The sequence below is a fragment of the Hemitrygon akajei genome, chromosome 6 (assembly GCF_048418815.1).
Source record: "Hemitrygon akajei chromosome 6, sHemAka1.3, whole genome shotgun sequence".
In the NCBI taxonomy this organism is placed as follows: domain Eukaryota; kingdom Metazoa; phylum Chordata; class Chondrichthyes; order Myliobatiformes; family Dasyatidae; genus Hemitrygon; species Hemitrygon akajei.
The window spans coordinates 132,739,004-132,755,656 of record NC_133129.1 but is presented as its reverse complement, the minus strand read 5'-3'; the positions used below and the strand labels follow the sequence as shown (position 1 = coordinate 132,755,656).

The window sequence follows — 16,653 nt, the reverse complement described above, 5'->3', positions numbered from 1 at the left end:
CAGGTACAGAAGAAGCAGTGTAGAATAGAGAGAAGGACTGAGACAGTTGAGACAAGACCTGAGAAGGAGTCTTAAAGAAATTCGGAATGTGGAAAGGATAAGGAAGAACAAACACGAGAAGAATAGGAAAAGGGCTGAAACCCTTATCGTTTTCCTGCAAGTGTGTTAGAAGGGGAAAGATCAAGTAAACTGGGAAAACCAAGAGAGGAAGTGGAGGCATACCTGCAGGAAACACACTCAGATGAAAGATGAGACCTGCCACTGGGGGAAAACAGCAAGACTGAACCAGTGCAACAGCTGCAGAAGCTTCTAGACGAGAAAGAGCCAACACTGAAAGAAGTAAGAGAAGCCGTCAAGAAGGCGCGAGCAGGTTCAGCATCTGGACCCAATGGGATCACGTAAAGTCTACAAGAAGTGCCCAAAGCTTCTCAAGAGGATGTGGAGGCTGATGAGAGTCATCTGGAGGAAGGGCCAGATACCACCTTGCTGGCAAGTGACTGAAGGATGTTTTGTGCCAAAAGATGAAAACTCAACTGAGATCAGGCAGCTCAGAACCATTTCCCTCCTCAACGTTGAAGGAAAACTCTTCACTGTTCTAGCAAGAAGGATGACATCATACATGGTAGAAAAGCAATACATAGATACGACAGTGCAAAAGGGAGGGATTCGTAGATTCCCAGTATGTGTGGAACACACATGTTATATCCCAGCTGTTAAAGGAGGCCAAGGCAACCAAAGGGAACCTGACGGTTGCGTGGTTGGATTTAGCCAATGCCTATGGTACAGTGACGCATAAGCTCATTGAGACAGCACTGAAGTACTACCATATCCTGGAGAAGGTCACCAAGATCCTGGCAAGCTACTTCAAGGGGATTCACCTAAGGTTCAGCGTACAGGACTACATAACATCATGGCAGTGAGTAGAGAAGGGCATTGTGACTGGCTGCACTACATCCGTAGCCCTCTTCATCATGGCCACAAATCTACTTATAGAGGCTGGGAAAAGAGACCAGAGGGCCAAAGACAATCACCAATATCAGACAGCCGCCAAGCAGAGGATTTATGGATGACCTTACAATTACAACCACAACACATATCCAGGCCAGGTGGGTACTCCAGGCAATGGACAAGACAGCCGCGTGGGCGTGAATGAAATTTAAACCTGCCAAATCAAGATGTTTGGTGATAAAGAAAAAAGGCTAACTTACCCAGAAGTTCACCTTGAAGATCCAGGGTGAAGGAATCCCGTCTATCATAGGAAACCCCATCAAGTGCCTAGGGAAATGGTATGATGACAGCCTGAAGGATGTCAACAACAACAGACGCCTGGAGCACCAAGCAACAGAAAGGCTGGTAAAGATCGAGAAATCAGGTTTACCAGGAAAGTTCAAGGCATGAATCTTCCAACATGGGCTCCCACCCAGACTAATGGGGCCAATGATGCTGTATGACATCGCCCTGTCAATGATTGAGAGCATGGAGAGAAAGATTAACCGGTATCTGAGAAGGTGGTTAGGAGAACCGCAGTGCTTCTCTTCAACAGGGCTCTACAGCAAGTCAGCCAGGCTCCGGTCGCCCCTCTCCTCGGTTGTAGAGGAATTTAGGGCAGGGAAAGCACGCGTCATCATGACCCTCAAAGACTCCAAGGACGACAAGGTCAGTGAAGCAGGGGTCAAGATATAGACAGGGAGCAAACGGAAGGCAGCAGAAGCGGTAGAAGAAGCAGAGACCCGACTTTGCCACAGAGACATTGTGGGAATAGTGTGTAAGGGCAGACAAGGCCTGGGATGTGAGTCAACAACCAGGTGGAGGGAGGCCAACCCTAAGGACAGACAGCACTTGGTCCAGCAAGAGATAAGGAAGAAAGATGAGGAGGCTAGATATGTGCGAGCAATAGAGATTGGGAGTCAAGGGACCTGGACAAAGTGGGAAACAGAACAGAGAGTGTTGACATGGGATGACATATGGAAATATACATCTTTCCAACTCCAGGTCTTACAGGGGGCTGTGTACAATGTACTACCAACTCCAACAAACCTACGGAACTGGGGAATACCAGAAGACCCAACGTGCCATCTGTGCCAGAAACCAGCCAACCTAGAGCATATTCTTTCCTCATGCCAGGTTGCCCTTTCCCAGGGATTGGACAGATGGAGACATGACCAGGTTTTGAGAGCACTCGCCCACACTTTGGAGACAGAGAAGAAGAAGAACCACAAAGAGGACAGCCAAACAAATTTCATCAGGACCGGGGAACATGCTGCAGCAACAAACAAGCGCAGAGACGGTATCCTGAGCATGGCAAAGGACTGGGGGATGAAGGTTGATCTTGGAACGAAGGTGGTGTTCCCACCAATAGTAGAGACCACACTTCAACCAGACGTTCTATTATTGTCAGAGTGTGAAGAAGCTCATGGTGATAGAGCTAATAGTACCATGGGAGACCCGATGCCAAGAGGTTCACGAGAGGAAGCTTGCGAGGTGCGAAGACCTGGTGGCGGACTGCAGACGGCAAGGCTGGCAGACGTGGAACTTCCCTGTCAAAGTGGGGGCAAGAGGATTTCCCACCATGTCATGCTGGAAGATGATGGCAGCTTTAGGGATACAAGGGAGAACCAGGAAGAGAGCCAAGCAGCAGAGAGAGCGTCCAGTTGGCTTTGGCTGCAAAGGGATGATAGTAGCTGGAAGTCTGACCGTTGGGGGTAGAAGATTGATCACCTTCTGCTGTGCCACCATCCCGAGGACGTTCCGGGTTGGGGGATGAAATGTCTGGAGATGGATGGACCTGGCTGATGACTCAACGGTCCAGCAGCAGAAACATCACAGCTGAAAAGGTAATGAAGGCCCCCATGACAACAACTGTGTTGTTTGTGCACCTTTCCCTTATCCACCTGCATATCTGTTCCTTAATGGCAATCGGGAGTGTTTGTTGTGTAATCCCATCAGAGTGGTACTGTTTTTCTTATTTTGCCTTCCATCCACATCAACTTGGTGGAAGATACCTGTCATTCCTTACGGACTTCCTCAATATGCCACTGTAGAATTAGATGCAGGAAAGATTTGGGAGCATCCTCCAAAGAAAGTGAAGGCGTTACGTACAGAATGCAGATAAGTCAGGTCCTTTGATGCCTTGGGGAAGATTATATACTTGTAGGAGCTTGAATAAGGATTCCAGCTGTTATTTCAGCAGTTTATTTTTCTGGCGAAAATATTTGTGTTGCTGGTAAAGGTCAGTGTTTCTGAGTTGTATATGCTTCACAGTTTCATTGGCACCATCAAACACATCTTGCATGCAAATTTCAATCATTTGTACTCACCGAGTTGCCACTCCTTTTAGGCATATCACACAGTGGTGCTGAATTCAAATTCCCCCAACAGTTATCCATACTCAGGTGTTTGCAAAATCAGTTTTATGCTTCAGTTCAGTCACATACACCACAAAAAAGCTATGTGATTGTATTTCTAGACCATCTTTCATAGTTTATGTAATGAATGCACAACTAAAACTGCATTTTGTACAACCTGACACAGCCTATTTGGTCCATAATACCTAATTGATGCCAATGGACATATTTGGAAAGTGTTAAAAAGTCAGTTGTTGAGATCCTGTGTAGATTTCTAACTATTTGTAAATCTTATACTCTTTTTATTGTCATTTCGACCATAACTGCTGGTACAGTACACAGTAAAAACGAGACAGCGTTTTTCAGGACCATGGTGCTACATGAAACAATACAAAAAACTACACTGAACTATGTAAAAACAGCACAGAAAAAAACTACGCTAGACTACAGACCTACCCAGGACTGCATAAAGTGCACAAAACAGTGCAGGCATTATAATAACTAATAAACAAGACAATAGGCACAGTAGAGGGCAGTAAGTTGGTGTCAGTCCAGGCTCTGGGTATTGAGGAGTCTGATAGCTTGGGGGAAAGAAACTGTTACATAGTCTGGTTGTGAGAGCCGGAATGTTTCAGTGCCTTTTCCCAGATGGCTGGAGGGAGAAGAGTTTGTATGAGGGGTGCGTGGAGTCCTTCATAATGTTGTTTGCTTTGCGGATGCAGCGTGTAGTGTAAGTGTCTGTAATGGCGGGAAGAGAGACCCCGATTATCTTCTCAGCTGACCTCACTATCCGCTGCAGGGTCTTGCGATCCGATATGGTGCAATTTCTCAACCAGGCAGTGATGCAGCTATTCAGGATGCTCTCAATACAACCTCTGTAGAATGTGATGAGGATGTGGGGTGGGAGATGGACTTTCCTCAGCCTTCGCAGAAAGTAGAGATGCTGCTGGACTTTCTTTGCTATGGAGCTGGTGTTGAGGGACCAGGTAAGATTCTCCGTAGGTCAACACCAAGAAATTTGGTGCTCTTAATTATCTCTACCGAGGAGCCGTTGATGTTCAGCGGAGAGTGGTCACTCTGTGCCCTCCTGAAGTCAACAACCATCTCTTTTGTTCACATTCAGAGACAGGTTGTTGGCTCTGCACCAGTCTGTTAGCCGCTGCACCTCCTCTCTGTAAGCTGTCTCGTCGTTATTGCTGATGAGACCCACTACAGTCGTGCCATCGGCGAACTTGATGTGGTTCAAGCTGTGTGTTGCAGCACAGTCGTGGGTCAGCAGAGTGAACAGCAGTGGACTGAGCACACAGCCCTGGGGTGTCCCCGTGTTCAGTGTGATGGTGTTGGAGATGCTGCTCCCGATCCAGACTGACTGAGTCAGGAAGTCTAGTATCCAGTTGCAGAGGGAGGTGTTCAGGCCCAGTAGGCTCAGCTTTCCAATCAGTTTCTGAGGAATGACTGTGTTGAATGCTGAACTGAAGTCTATGTACAGCATCCAAATGTATGTTCTTTTTTGTCAGGTGGGTTAGGGCCAGGTGGAGGGTAATGGTAATGACAATGGCGTCGTCTGTTGAACGGTTGGGACGGTACGCAAACTGCAGGGGGTCCAGTGAGGGGGCAGCAGAGTCTTGATATGCCTCATGATGTGCCTCATGAAACACTTCATGATGATGGATGTGAGTGCAGTCATTGAGGCAGGACACTGAAGACTTTTTCGGCACGGGGACGATGGTGGTGGCCTTGAAGCACGTTGGAATGGTGGCGCTGCTCAGGGAGATGTTGAAGATGTCAGTGAGAACATCTGCTAGCTGGTCTGCACATCTTCTAAGCACTCGACCAGGAATATTGTCTGGTCCAGCAGCCTTCCGTGGGTTGACCCTGCACAGGGTTCTTCTCACGTCGGCCACGGTGAGACACAGTCATTTGTAGGAGGGGTGAACTTCCTTGCCGCCACGTCATTTTCCGCCTCAAAACAAGCGTAGAAGTTGTTCAGCGCATCTAGGAGGGAGGCATCACCCGCACAGTCAGGTGATGTTGTCCTGTAGTTGGTGATGTCCTGAATGCCTGAAGCTCTCAACCTCAACGGATTTGATGTACATAGGAGCATGTGAACTGTGTCATTGGGTGACAGGAGAACTAGGAGGTTGATTGTCATAGGAGAGAAAATAGGTTACGAGCAATTAATTGGGGAAATAAGATAGTTGTGAGAGTTGGCAAAACCTTTGAGTGCTAAATAACTTTTAATGTCATAAGAATAATTTTAACACTCTGCATTAAAATAATTTTAAAACTCTAACACCAACATTGCTGAGAATCTGGAGTCCCAGGACAGAAAAGATCGGACTATAATGTGAGTCCTAACCCTGGAATTCTGTACCTTTTTATTGGTCCCAACTTCAAAATTTTAATTACCGTAGATGTCGGATTATAAGCCGCTACTTTTTCCCCACATTTTGAACAGCTTTGAACACTGCGGCCTTTACTACGGTGCGGCTAATGCATGATTTTTTTTCATGCCGCCAAAAACATTTTGCCTCGTAACAGTAGACCAATAAAATTGATGAGTAGTTCACAGAGGTCCAATGAAATTGTACGATAAATCAAGTGCACTTTCACAATTAAATTATTGTAAATCAGTCATTTGTACTCACCCTCATCAACATGGAAAACACTCGAAGAAAAGTATTGTGCTGCCTTTATGGCAGTTATTTAGTTTATAATATTTTCGCTTAGTAATTCATTTTCTAGTTAAAGTTAGAAGTGTTTTAAGTATATTTGTTTTCTGTACTACATCGCGGGATGCTATGACGTCACACCCGGTTTCGCCGCGTCTTGTGGGATACCGGTTTGCGATAAACGGGAAGGTGGGGGGCGAGCGCATTATGCGAGCGGCATTAGATCTGAGCGAACGCTGCTTTTAAGTTAAAGGCGATCAATAACTTTTCCTGGTAGGCTGCAGTATATATATTTTTTACCAGTCGTTAGGAGATATTGGAATGTTGTTCAGTAAAAAAGTATACGCAACGTAATTTGTGTTACCGATACGTATGTATATTTAAAAGTAGCCGCGTTACAGGCACGGTTCGAAAAAAAGCATTTGCAATATGTATTTGTTTATGTTACCATATGGATTTAATTAAAAGTTAAAAAATCCTCACGTGTAATATCTTTCTGTGTAAATATCTCATATTACAACGTGGGACACCTGCGGCCGAAAATCCGGTGCGGCCTAAAATCCGGTGCGGCTTGTACAAGTACAAAATTGATTTTCTTTCTAAAATTAGAGCCAGCGGCTTTTAATCAGGTGCGCTCTGTAGTGCGAAATCTACGGTATCTCCTGAGTTAGTCATCTGTTCCAAATCCCTGCTTATCAAATATTTCAATTCTGTGAAGCAGGTGGGAGATGTTACTATGGTAAAAATTCTACAGCTTCTCAACTCATTTTTACAATAGCATTGTAAAGCTAGTTCCAGTTCAATGCCATCCAGCACGAGGACTTGTAGAGTACAGACTCTTGAGTGTATAGCAAAGGTATTGAATGTGTGGGGTAATGCAAGAGGCTGCAAACACATGGAGCGTCCTGTCAAAGAATCCATTTTGACTGGTTGCTGTTTAAATAACATGACTTCAAGGGAAGAAGGGTTGGTTAAAGTCTAATAGTGTTATGAACCCCATAACTGGGTCACTTACCAGCAAAGATAGAGAGGTCCGCTGAAGTCTGATGGTACCATTTTTAAATGTTTTTATTTATAAAGGGGCACAAAAGTAAGGTTAATACAAACATTCAGATAATATACGTCGTCACTACTCAATCTAAAGCACGGGTATAGTAATAGTCAACAATTCGAAGTAGCTCTATCGTTTGTCTAGGGGTAAAACTATTGTCCGATGGAAATATAAAAAGTCTCGCCAGTTCATGAAGGCTTTTAGCCGTTTTAGGGACCACTGGGTGTTCACGGGTTGGAGAGAGAAAATAAACTTGCCAGCCTTTTGGACTCAAATCGTTGAGTCGGGGACGTGAGTTCCCCGTTGTCAGTTCGGAATCCTTTTCGGGGTTATCAGCCACTCGATTCCCAAGCTAGGGGAACCGAATCACACGTGGCTCCCGAACAGCTTCCCGTCCTTATGGGAGCGATGAGCGATGGTGTCTCCGTCTAGCGCGTCGCTGGAATACCGCCTCCTGCAGTCTCCTTTTTATCATGGCTGGCAGATTTGTAAATGTCAATCAAGCTAGGGTGATACAATCCCCACCCCACATTGCCCGAGGGTGTCCATGTCCCTGATAGCTGGCACGTACTATAGAGTTGCAATTCACACAGGTGCCTCTAAGAACAATGGTCAAATCCGTTGCATTGTCTCTCATTTCCTGGGTCCAAGACCCGAATTAATAGCGATCTTGCAATTCTCCGGAAGGAGGGGGCTGGTCCCTTACCCTTTGGCCCCTCAGAGCTGTGGTACATTCATAACACCCCCTTTCTTCAAAGCGTTTTCACCAGCGGTGAAACGAAGTAGTACAGAGTCTTACAGGATTTTAGAATCTAACACAATACACAAGCTTTCCGTTTCACTACAGAGCTATACAGTTATACATTTAATTCAGCATCTAAACAGGTAACGAGTACAGGTGGCACTTCCTTTAATATTTTTTTTCTCTTGTACCTGACTAAAGGCTGGTAGCATCAGATTTCAACTTAACAGGCAGGTTCCAAGGGGGTTGTCTTTGTTATTCACATGCTTTGTCAAAATCCCGTACAGCCAGTTTTCCTATTTAAAATGGCACCCCCATTAACCATCACCTTTTTTTCGGTGAGTTTCTACGGGAGGAACTCGAGTAGTTTGGCAGGGTAAACTCCCGTCCGCCTTATTCATAGGAGTTCTCGTATCAACACCGGATCCCAGATCTAATTCATTCCTACCCAATTCTTTAGTTTTAAGCAAGTTGCTATTTTTCTCTTCAGGACCCGTCATGCTATTAGTTTCCAATTTAAGATCTGCAAGCGATTCCGCTTTTTCCAGACAGCCTGTCAAGTACTGCCTGTTTACTCCACATCCTTGAATAACAATAGCGTGTGGGGCCCCGGCAGCTCTCGACTTACTCTGTAAGCGAGCTGCCGGGTTTAAAATTTTTTCATTCGATTTGTGAACTACAAACTTTCCGTTCCCTTCAATAATAATGTTTATCCCCCCATGGTCAAGTTCCACTTTAAGGTTCACCACCCCTTCGTGTACAAACACCTGGGAACCCTCCCTTCCCCCAAATACCAGGGTTAACCCTGTCTTCACTGAACCCAGTCCATCTGACCCACAGGGACTGCATTCCTTTTCAACTGAATCAAATACCTCAGACTTTCTCTGAGCTCCATTACTAGGTTCAGTACCATGTGCATCCACATCTTGGACACACTCAAACGGGACATCTGCCTCTTCCAGGCTTTCAATACCCGTACCCTTTTCAAATTCTAAATTCCCCTGATCCTCCCAGTTCCTCTCTGGGCAACTCCCTTCCGGAGTAAACTCAACCCTGCGGGCTGAAACAACCTCATCTGCCAACCCAGCAGACCTCTCCAAGGTAGTGGCATCCTTTTCATCTAGGACTGCCTTCATCTCATTATCGGGAACACCTTGATAACTCTCAACTTCTTCAAACAGGGCTGCCACCCCCGACAGATCATCCATGTCCAACTCTGGACCTTTTAACAGCTTTTTCCGTTTCTCATCTTTATTTCCTACCTCTAGGACCTTTCTCTTCGCTAAGGGTAGATCTATCTCCTCTCCCTTACCCCCTTTCACGTTACTATTCCTCGTTTTACCACCCTCTAAACCCTCGTGGCACAGGGTCGGTAAAGACGTCTTGGCCAAATCAAAACTGGCCAATTTTAAACTGCTCCCGTTCTCAGCTGCCGATCTCGACAGGCTGCGAGTGACCGCGCATGCGGTATAGCTCGGGGACGCTATGGGCGGGGCTTCAACACGCACCGGTCGGCGGGTCATAGTCATGGTTGACCAAATCCTACCCCCGGCTAAATCGTTCCCAAGGAGGACGTCCACGTCAGTTCTCGGGAATTCTGATGGCACCCCTATTTCAACTGATCCATACACCAGCTCACAATCCAAAATGACCCTATGTAAGGACACCATTTCTGTCCATTTTCCTATTCCTCTCAGGGCTACCTCGCCCGTCTGAGGTCCGGATTGTAATACGTTACGGCTAATTAATGATAGCTCTGCCCCCCGTGTCTCTCCAAATCCGTACGGGAATTGGTGGGTCCCCCTCCGTCACAGACACGGTTCCGTGTGACAGATAAATCTCAGACCCCTCGCGCTCTCTGCTTACCCGGGACCCTCTTGCCGATTTTCTGATTACCACTGCACACCCGATAGGGACCGCTGCTTTCCCTTTTTCTGGCTCCTTTCTCGGAGCAAAGCACCTAGATGCAATATGTCCTTCCTTCCCACAATTAAAACAGGTCAAGCCCGGAAATCTCGGGTCGCCTGGCCTTTCCCCCTCAACCTTACCACTAGCTCCCGGCGGGACCTCTGCCTCAGTCGGCGGGCTTTCCCTACCGTTCCGACGGTCTCTCGGGGTACTTTTATTCGAGGGAAACTTTGTCTTGTGGGTTAGGGCATATTCATCTGCAAACCTAGCAATTTCCGAGATGGACTTATTCGGCTTCTCATTCAAATACATCCGGATCTCCTCCGGAACACACCCTTTTAATTCCTCAATCAAAAATAACTCCCTGATACGCCCATAATCCCTGTCCACCTGTTCCGCGGTGCACCAACGGTCCAAGAGCACACCCTTCTCATGGGCTAGCTCGGTATACGATTGATTCCACCCTTTCCGTAAATTTCTGAACCTTTGTCTATAAGCTTCAGGTACTAGCTCGTAACTCCGGAGAATGGCCTCCTTTACTTTGGTATAATTCTCCGCTTCCCCCTCCTCGACGGCCAATGCCGCATATGCTCATTGTGCCTTCCCTTTTAACACACTTTGTAACAACGCCACCCACTGCTCTTTGGGCCACTTTTGATTTACTGCCACCTTTTCAAAAAGCAAGAAATAACTATCAACATCCGACTCTTCGAATGGAGGTACTACCCTCAACTCCCGACTAACATTAAACCTCTCCTCTTGATCTAACCCTAGATCTCTTCGCTCTTTCCTTAACTTCTCCATCTCCCAGTCATGTTTCCTCTGTTCTTCTGCCTCCTCATACTCCCTCTCCTTCTCAGCTCTTTCCTTCTTCTTCTCAGCTGCTTCCAGCTCCTTTAGTTTAAATTCATGTTCCAACCTTAATTTCTCCAACTCTAACTGATCCGTCCCACTTGCTAGTACCTTTTCAGGGATATTTTCCAAATCCTCAGCTGCAAACACCTTCTTCCCAATGTAATACTGAGTTATGACCCTTATGACCCTTCGCACTTCCCGCTTTTTCATTGATGACCTCACCTCTGTGAGGCTTAACCCCTTCGCCAGATTTACCAAGTCTAATTTTGTAGCCGCCTCTAGCGCCCCCAGAGTCGGGTCTTTCATAAATTCATCCACGTCCATCTTTGCTGGTTTCCCGTCAGGCTATCTGCGTACCAGATCCAAATTTTTTTGACTTACAAACCCAATTCACTGACCTCCCAATTTGGTATCAAATCTCGAGACGAGGCCCCACGTTGTTATGAACCCCATAACTGGGTCACTTACCAGCAAAGATAGAGAGGTCCGCTGAAGTCTGATGGTACCATTTTTAAAAGTTTTTATTTATAAAGGGGCACAAAAGTAAGGTTAATACAAACATTCAGATAATATACATTGTCAATACTCAATCTAAAGCACGGGTACAGTAATAATCAACAATTCGAAGTAGCTCTATTGTTTGTCTAGGGGTAAAACTATTGTCCGATGGAAATATAAAAAGTCTCGCCAGTTCATGAAGGCTTTTAGCCGTTTTAGGGACCACTGGGTGTTCACGGGTTGGAGAGAGAAAATAAACTTGCCAGCCTTTTGGACTCAAATCGTTGAGTCGGGGACGTGAGTTCCCCGTTGTCAGTTCGGAATCCTTTTCGGGGTTATCAGCCACTCGATTCCCAAGCTAGGGGAACCGAATCACACGTGGCTCCCGAACAGCTTCCCGTCCTTACGGGAGCGATGAGCGATGGTGTCTCCGTCTGGTGCGTCGCTGGAGTACTGCCTCCTGCAGTCTCCTTTTTATCATGGCTGGCAGATTTGTAGATGTCAATCAAGGTAGGGTGATACAATCCCCACCCCACATTGCCCGAGGGTGTCCATGTCCCTGATAGCTGGCACGTACTATAGAGTTGCAATTCACACAGGTGCCTCTAAGAACAATGGTCAAATCCGTTGCATTGTCTCTCATTTCCTGGGTCCAAGACCCGAATTAATAGCAATCTTGCGATTCTCCGGAAGGAGGGGGCTGGTCCTGCACCCTTCAGCCCCTCAGAGCTGTGGTACATTCATAACAATAGTTTTTTGGGGAAGTTAGAACTAGCCTTTTTTCAGACTGTTAATGTTGAAACTATCATGAGACAAATTTTGAGCATTGCATTCCTTATGATGGCATTGAGGGCGGTTTTATGCCGGAACATTGTTTCAGGTGCTAATGAAAGTAATGCAGAAAAGTCAGGTTAAATTCTTCATCAGGCATTAAGTACCAAAGGAATGGCTGGTATTGCTCTGCTCACACTTAGAAACAATCTCTGGATCTATATACACTCAGAGGCCACTTTATTAACTCTAAGGGTGTACCTAATAAAGTGGTCAGAGGAGTGGAACCAGGCATGGTTTTCTGCTGCAGTAGACTATCCACTTGAATGTTCGATGTACTGTGCGTTCAGGCATCCTGCACTATTGTAACAAGTGGTTAGTTGAGTTACAGTCACCTTTCTGTCAGTTTGAGCCATTCTGGCCTTTCTCCTCTTCCCCCTCATTAACAAGGCATTTTCGCCCATAAAAATGCTGTTCACTGTATGTTTTATATTTTTCACACCATTCTCTGTAAACTCTGGAGACTGCTGTGTGTGACAATCCCAGGAGATCAGCAGTTTCTTAGATACTCAAACCACCCCACCTGGCACAAACAATCATTCCACGGTCAAAGACACTTGGATCACATTTTTTCCTCATTCTGATATTTGGCTTGAACAACAACTGAACCTTCTGACCGTGTCTGCATGCTTTTATGCATTCAGCTTCTGCCACATGATTGGCTGATTAGATATATGCATTAATGAGCAGGTGTACAGGGGGACCTAATAAAGTAGCTACTAAGTGTAAGTATGAGTTCTTGTTGCTGTTTCTGCTAGTGTGCAGACCAACCTACCTGTCTAGACTTCCTTTTTCAATATAGGAGATAGGAAAATAATTGGTGTTAAGAGCAAAAATGGCTGCCAAATTATTTAGTGAATCATTTACTGAATGGCTTCATTGAAATTTATCCATCTCCCTGGCTAGAGATCACTGAAATGATTTATGTAACAAATGGATGAGGAGTTGATAAGAATGTAAACTCAGCACTGATTTGGTGTGGTAATAGGAAAATGATGCAAAGTAATAATATGAACCACATCTGTTTTTCTATCGTGTAACAAGCTCTCACTTATGTCATTGGGCACTGGCTTAGAAAACACCTTGGTGCTTAGAATGGTGTGTTAAACATGTAGTTTCTGATAGGCAAATGAACATTATCTCTGGTGGACTGCTACAGTTGAATCCTATCATACACCAAATGATGCGATTAGGATGGTAAACTGGACTTTAAGAACCATGTTAAATAGAAATGTTTAGCTCAGCAATGGAGTTTTAGGTCTGCACGTCATGTACAGATGCTGGGATAGCTTGTCTTTATCTTTCAGTTATTCCAAATAAACGTGGTTAATGGCAAAGAATCATTATCCCCATTTAGTAGCAATGATAGAATTATCATTTTTTAAATGGCCCCTTGTGATATTGGAAGGTTTAAACTAAACAAGTACTCATTTATGATTTCAAAAATTGTTTTTATTTATCTGCATCTGTTTACACATATTGTACATTTCATTCATAGAATGTCATAGATGTGAAATATTGTTGCAGACATGGAGCAAACTGACAGTTCATGACTATAGGCTTTGCCATCCTGGAGGCATTTCTGTTTCAACCTACAATACCCTGCAGTGTTATGCTCGGACATTTGAACTTAGTCTTATTTAGGGCAAGGTGCACAAGAGGGTGCAACAGATCTTTACATTGTTATTTTAAATACGGACTACCCTAGAGGTAGAGCAGACTGAAAGAAACACCCATGAGTGCAGTGAAGTGTCAAAATTTATATTTTAAAGAATATACAAACCAGACACCACAAATATTACCATCTATAGTTTATAAATAATTTTGGGAAGAAGCATTCTAAATTGCTTTATATTAGAAAGAGGAAAAGAGGAAGGAAAGGGTTGCACATTTTGAAAGTTGTATTTGGCTTCAGCATTAAGGCCTACTTGGGATTGGTTCTTCTTGGAGATGGGGTGTGCAGAAAAAGTACCCATAGATACAACCCCACCCACGACAAGATTTAACTGGAAGAAGTTCAAATATTCAGTTTTTTCAATTATTCAGTTCTTTTTCCTAGCATCTCACTCCTTGGAAATTGGCTGAAGGATACCCGATAGCCCACTTAATGCCATGGAAATTCTGCATTCTTCCCCAATACGATCTTGTTTATAGTCTGCAATTCACTTAAAAAGTGATCGCTGCTCACCCATTAAAGTAATTGATGAGTAGTTGGAATGATACAAGTACACAGATAACAAGCCACAAGTGTGGGTACAGAAACCTGGTCCACGAGATGTACTGCCTGTGGCAGGTGTGCTGGTTAAGTGCAGCGAGATTCCTGAAAATAAGCAAAATTCAGAGTTTTATTAAAGTTTGTTAATATAAAACTTTTGTAGTCCCACTTTTCAATTTCAGTGACAAGCAAGATTAAACCAAATTTCTGGATTTCAAGCTCCCAACAGAATTGTGTTCCCGGCCCTATTACTTTGTAAGAAAGAAATGTTCACTTCAGCAATGCAGCTTTAATTTTCTGAGATTTCTCAGTATGTATGTTGGGACAGTCGCCTTCTGCAGGATGCAGCACACCATTCCTTTCAATGGTGAATGAGAACAATAGAGGGATGAAGGGTGGGGGAGTGGTGGCATTGCTAGTCAGGGAAAATGTAACAGCAGTGCTCAGGCACGACAGATTAGAGGGCTTGTCTACCAAGGCCATATGGGTAGGGCTGAGAAACAGGAAAGGTATGGCCACATTAATGGGGTTGTATTATAGACCACCCAATAGTCAGCGAGAATTGGAGGAGCAAATCTGCAGAGAAATAGCAGACAACTGCAGGAAACATAAAGTTGTGATTGTAGGGGATTTTAATTTTCCACGTATAGATTGGGACTCCCATACTGTTAAAGGACTAGACAGGTTAGAGTTTGTAAAATATGTTCAGGAAAGTTTTCTAAATCAATATATAGAGGTACCAACTAGAGAGGATGCAATATTAGATCTCCTATTAGGAAACGAGTTAGGACAGGTGACGGAAGTGTGTGTAGGGGAACACTTTGGTTCCAGTGATCATAACACCATTAGTTTCAATTTGATCATGGATAAAGATAGATCTGGTCCTTGGGTTGAGGTTCTAAACTGGAAAAAGGCCAAACTTGAAGAAATGAGAAAGGATCTATAAAGCATGGATTGGGACAGGTTGTTCTCTGGCAAGGATGTTGTTGGTAAATGGGAGGCCTTCAAAGGAGAAATTTTGAGAGTGCAGAGTTTGTATGTTCCTGTCAGGATTAAAGGCATAGTGAAAAAGAGTAAGGAGCCTTGGTTCTTGAGGGATATTGGAACTCTGATAAAGAAGCAGAGAGAGATGTATGACGTGTAGGAAACGGAGCAAATAAGGTACTTGAGGAGTATAAAAAGTGCAAAAAATCAGGAGGGCTAAAAGAAGACATGAGGTAGCTTTGGTAGTCAAGGTGAAGGATAATCCAAAGAGCTTCTACAGGTATGTTAAGAGCAAAAGGATAGTAAGGGATAAAATTGGTCCTCTTGAAGATCAGAGTGGTCAGCTATGTATGGAACCAAAAGAAATGGCGGAGATCTTAAATGGTTTTTTTGCATCTGTATTTACTAAGGAAACTGGCATGGAGTCGATAGAAATAAAGCAAACAGGTAGTGAGGTCATGGAACCTATACAGATTGAAGAGGAGGAGGTGCTTGCTATCTTGAGGCAAATCAGAGTAGATAAATCCCCAGGACCTGATAGGGTATTCCCTTGGACCCTGAAATTGCAGGGGCCCTGGCAGATATATTTAAAACGTTGGTATCTACGGGTGAGGTGCCGGAGGATTGGAGGATAGCTCATGTTGTTCCGTTGTTTAAAAAAGGCTCTAAAAGTAATCCAGGAAATTATAGGCCAGTAAGTTTGACATCGGTAGTAGGTAAATTATTGGAAGGAGTACTAAGAGATAGGATCTACAAGTATTTAGATAGACAGGGACATATTAGGGAGAGTCAACACGGCTTTGTGTGTGGTAGGTCATGTTTAACAAATCTATTAGAGTTTTTTGAGGAGGTTACAAGGAAAGTTGATGATGGGAAGGCAGTGGATGTTGTCTACATGGACTTCAGTAAGGCCTTTGACAAGGTCCCGCATGGGAGGTTAGTTAGGAAGATTCAGTCGCTAGGTATACATGGAGAGGTAGTAAATTGGATTAGACATCGGCTCAATGGGAGAAGCCAGAGAGTGGTAGTGGAGGATTGCTTCTCTGAGTGGAGGTCTGTAACTAGTGGTGTGCCACAGGGATCAGTGCTGGGTCCATTGTTTTTTGTCATCTATATCAATGATCTGGATGATAATGTGGTAAATTGGATCAGCAAATTTGCTGATGATACAAAGACTGGAGATGTAGTGGACAGTGAAGAAGTTTTCAAAGTTTGGACAGGGATCTGGACCAGCTGGAAAAATGGGCTGAAAATGGCAGATGGAGTTTAATACAGACAAGTGTGAGGTATTGTACATTGGAAGGAAAAAACAAGGTAGAACATGCAAGGTAAATGGTAGAGTACTGAGGAGTGCAATAGAACAGAGGGATCTGGGAATACAGATACAAAATTCACTAAAAGTGACGTCACAGGTAGACAGGGTAGTAAAGAGAGCTTTTGGTACATTGGCCTTTATAAATCAAACTATTGAGTATAAGGGTTGGAATATTATGGTGAGGTTTTATATGACATTGGTGAGGCCGAATTTGGAGTATTGTGTGCAGTTTTGGTCA

The 16,653-nt window shown here is 44.4% G+C and overlaps 1 protein-coding gene and 1 long non-coding RNA gene across 2 annotated transcripts in view; one reads left to right on the top strand and one right to left on the bottom strand.

The window, feature by feature from the left end:
* The window catches only part of LOC140729480 (uncharacterized), a 73,824-nt gene that overhangs the window by 43,429 nt on the left and 13,742 nt on the right, over positions 1-16,653 (top strand). The window lies entirely within an intron of this gene.
* LOC140729479 (oxysterol-binding protein-related protein 5-like) overlaps positions 13,332-16,653 on the bottom strand; it is a 131,370-nt gene continuing 128,048 nt past the window's right edge. The window contains exon 22 of the mRNA XM_073049260.1: positions 13,332-14,221. Within this exon, the coding sequence (XP_072905361.1) occupies positions 14,086-14,221 (136 nt within the window). The 3' untranslated portion in view covers positions 13,332-14,085. The remainder of the gene's footprint in view (positions 14,222-16,653) is intronic.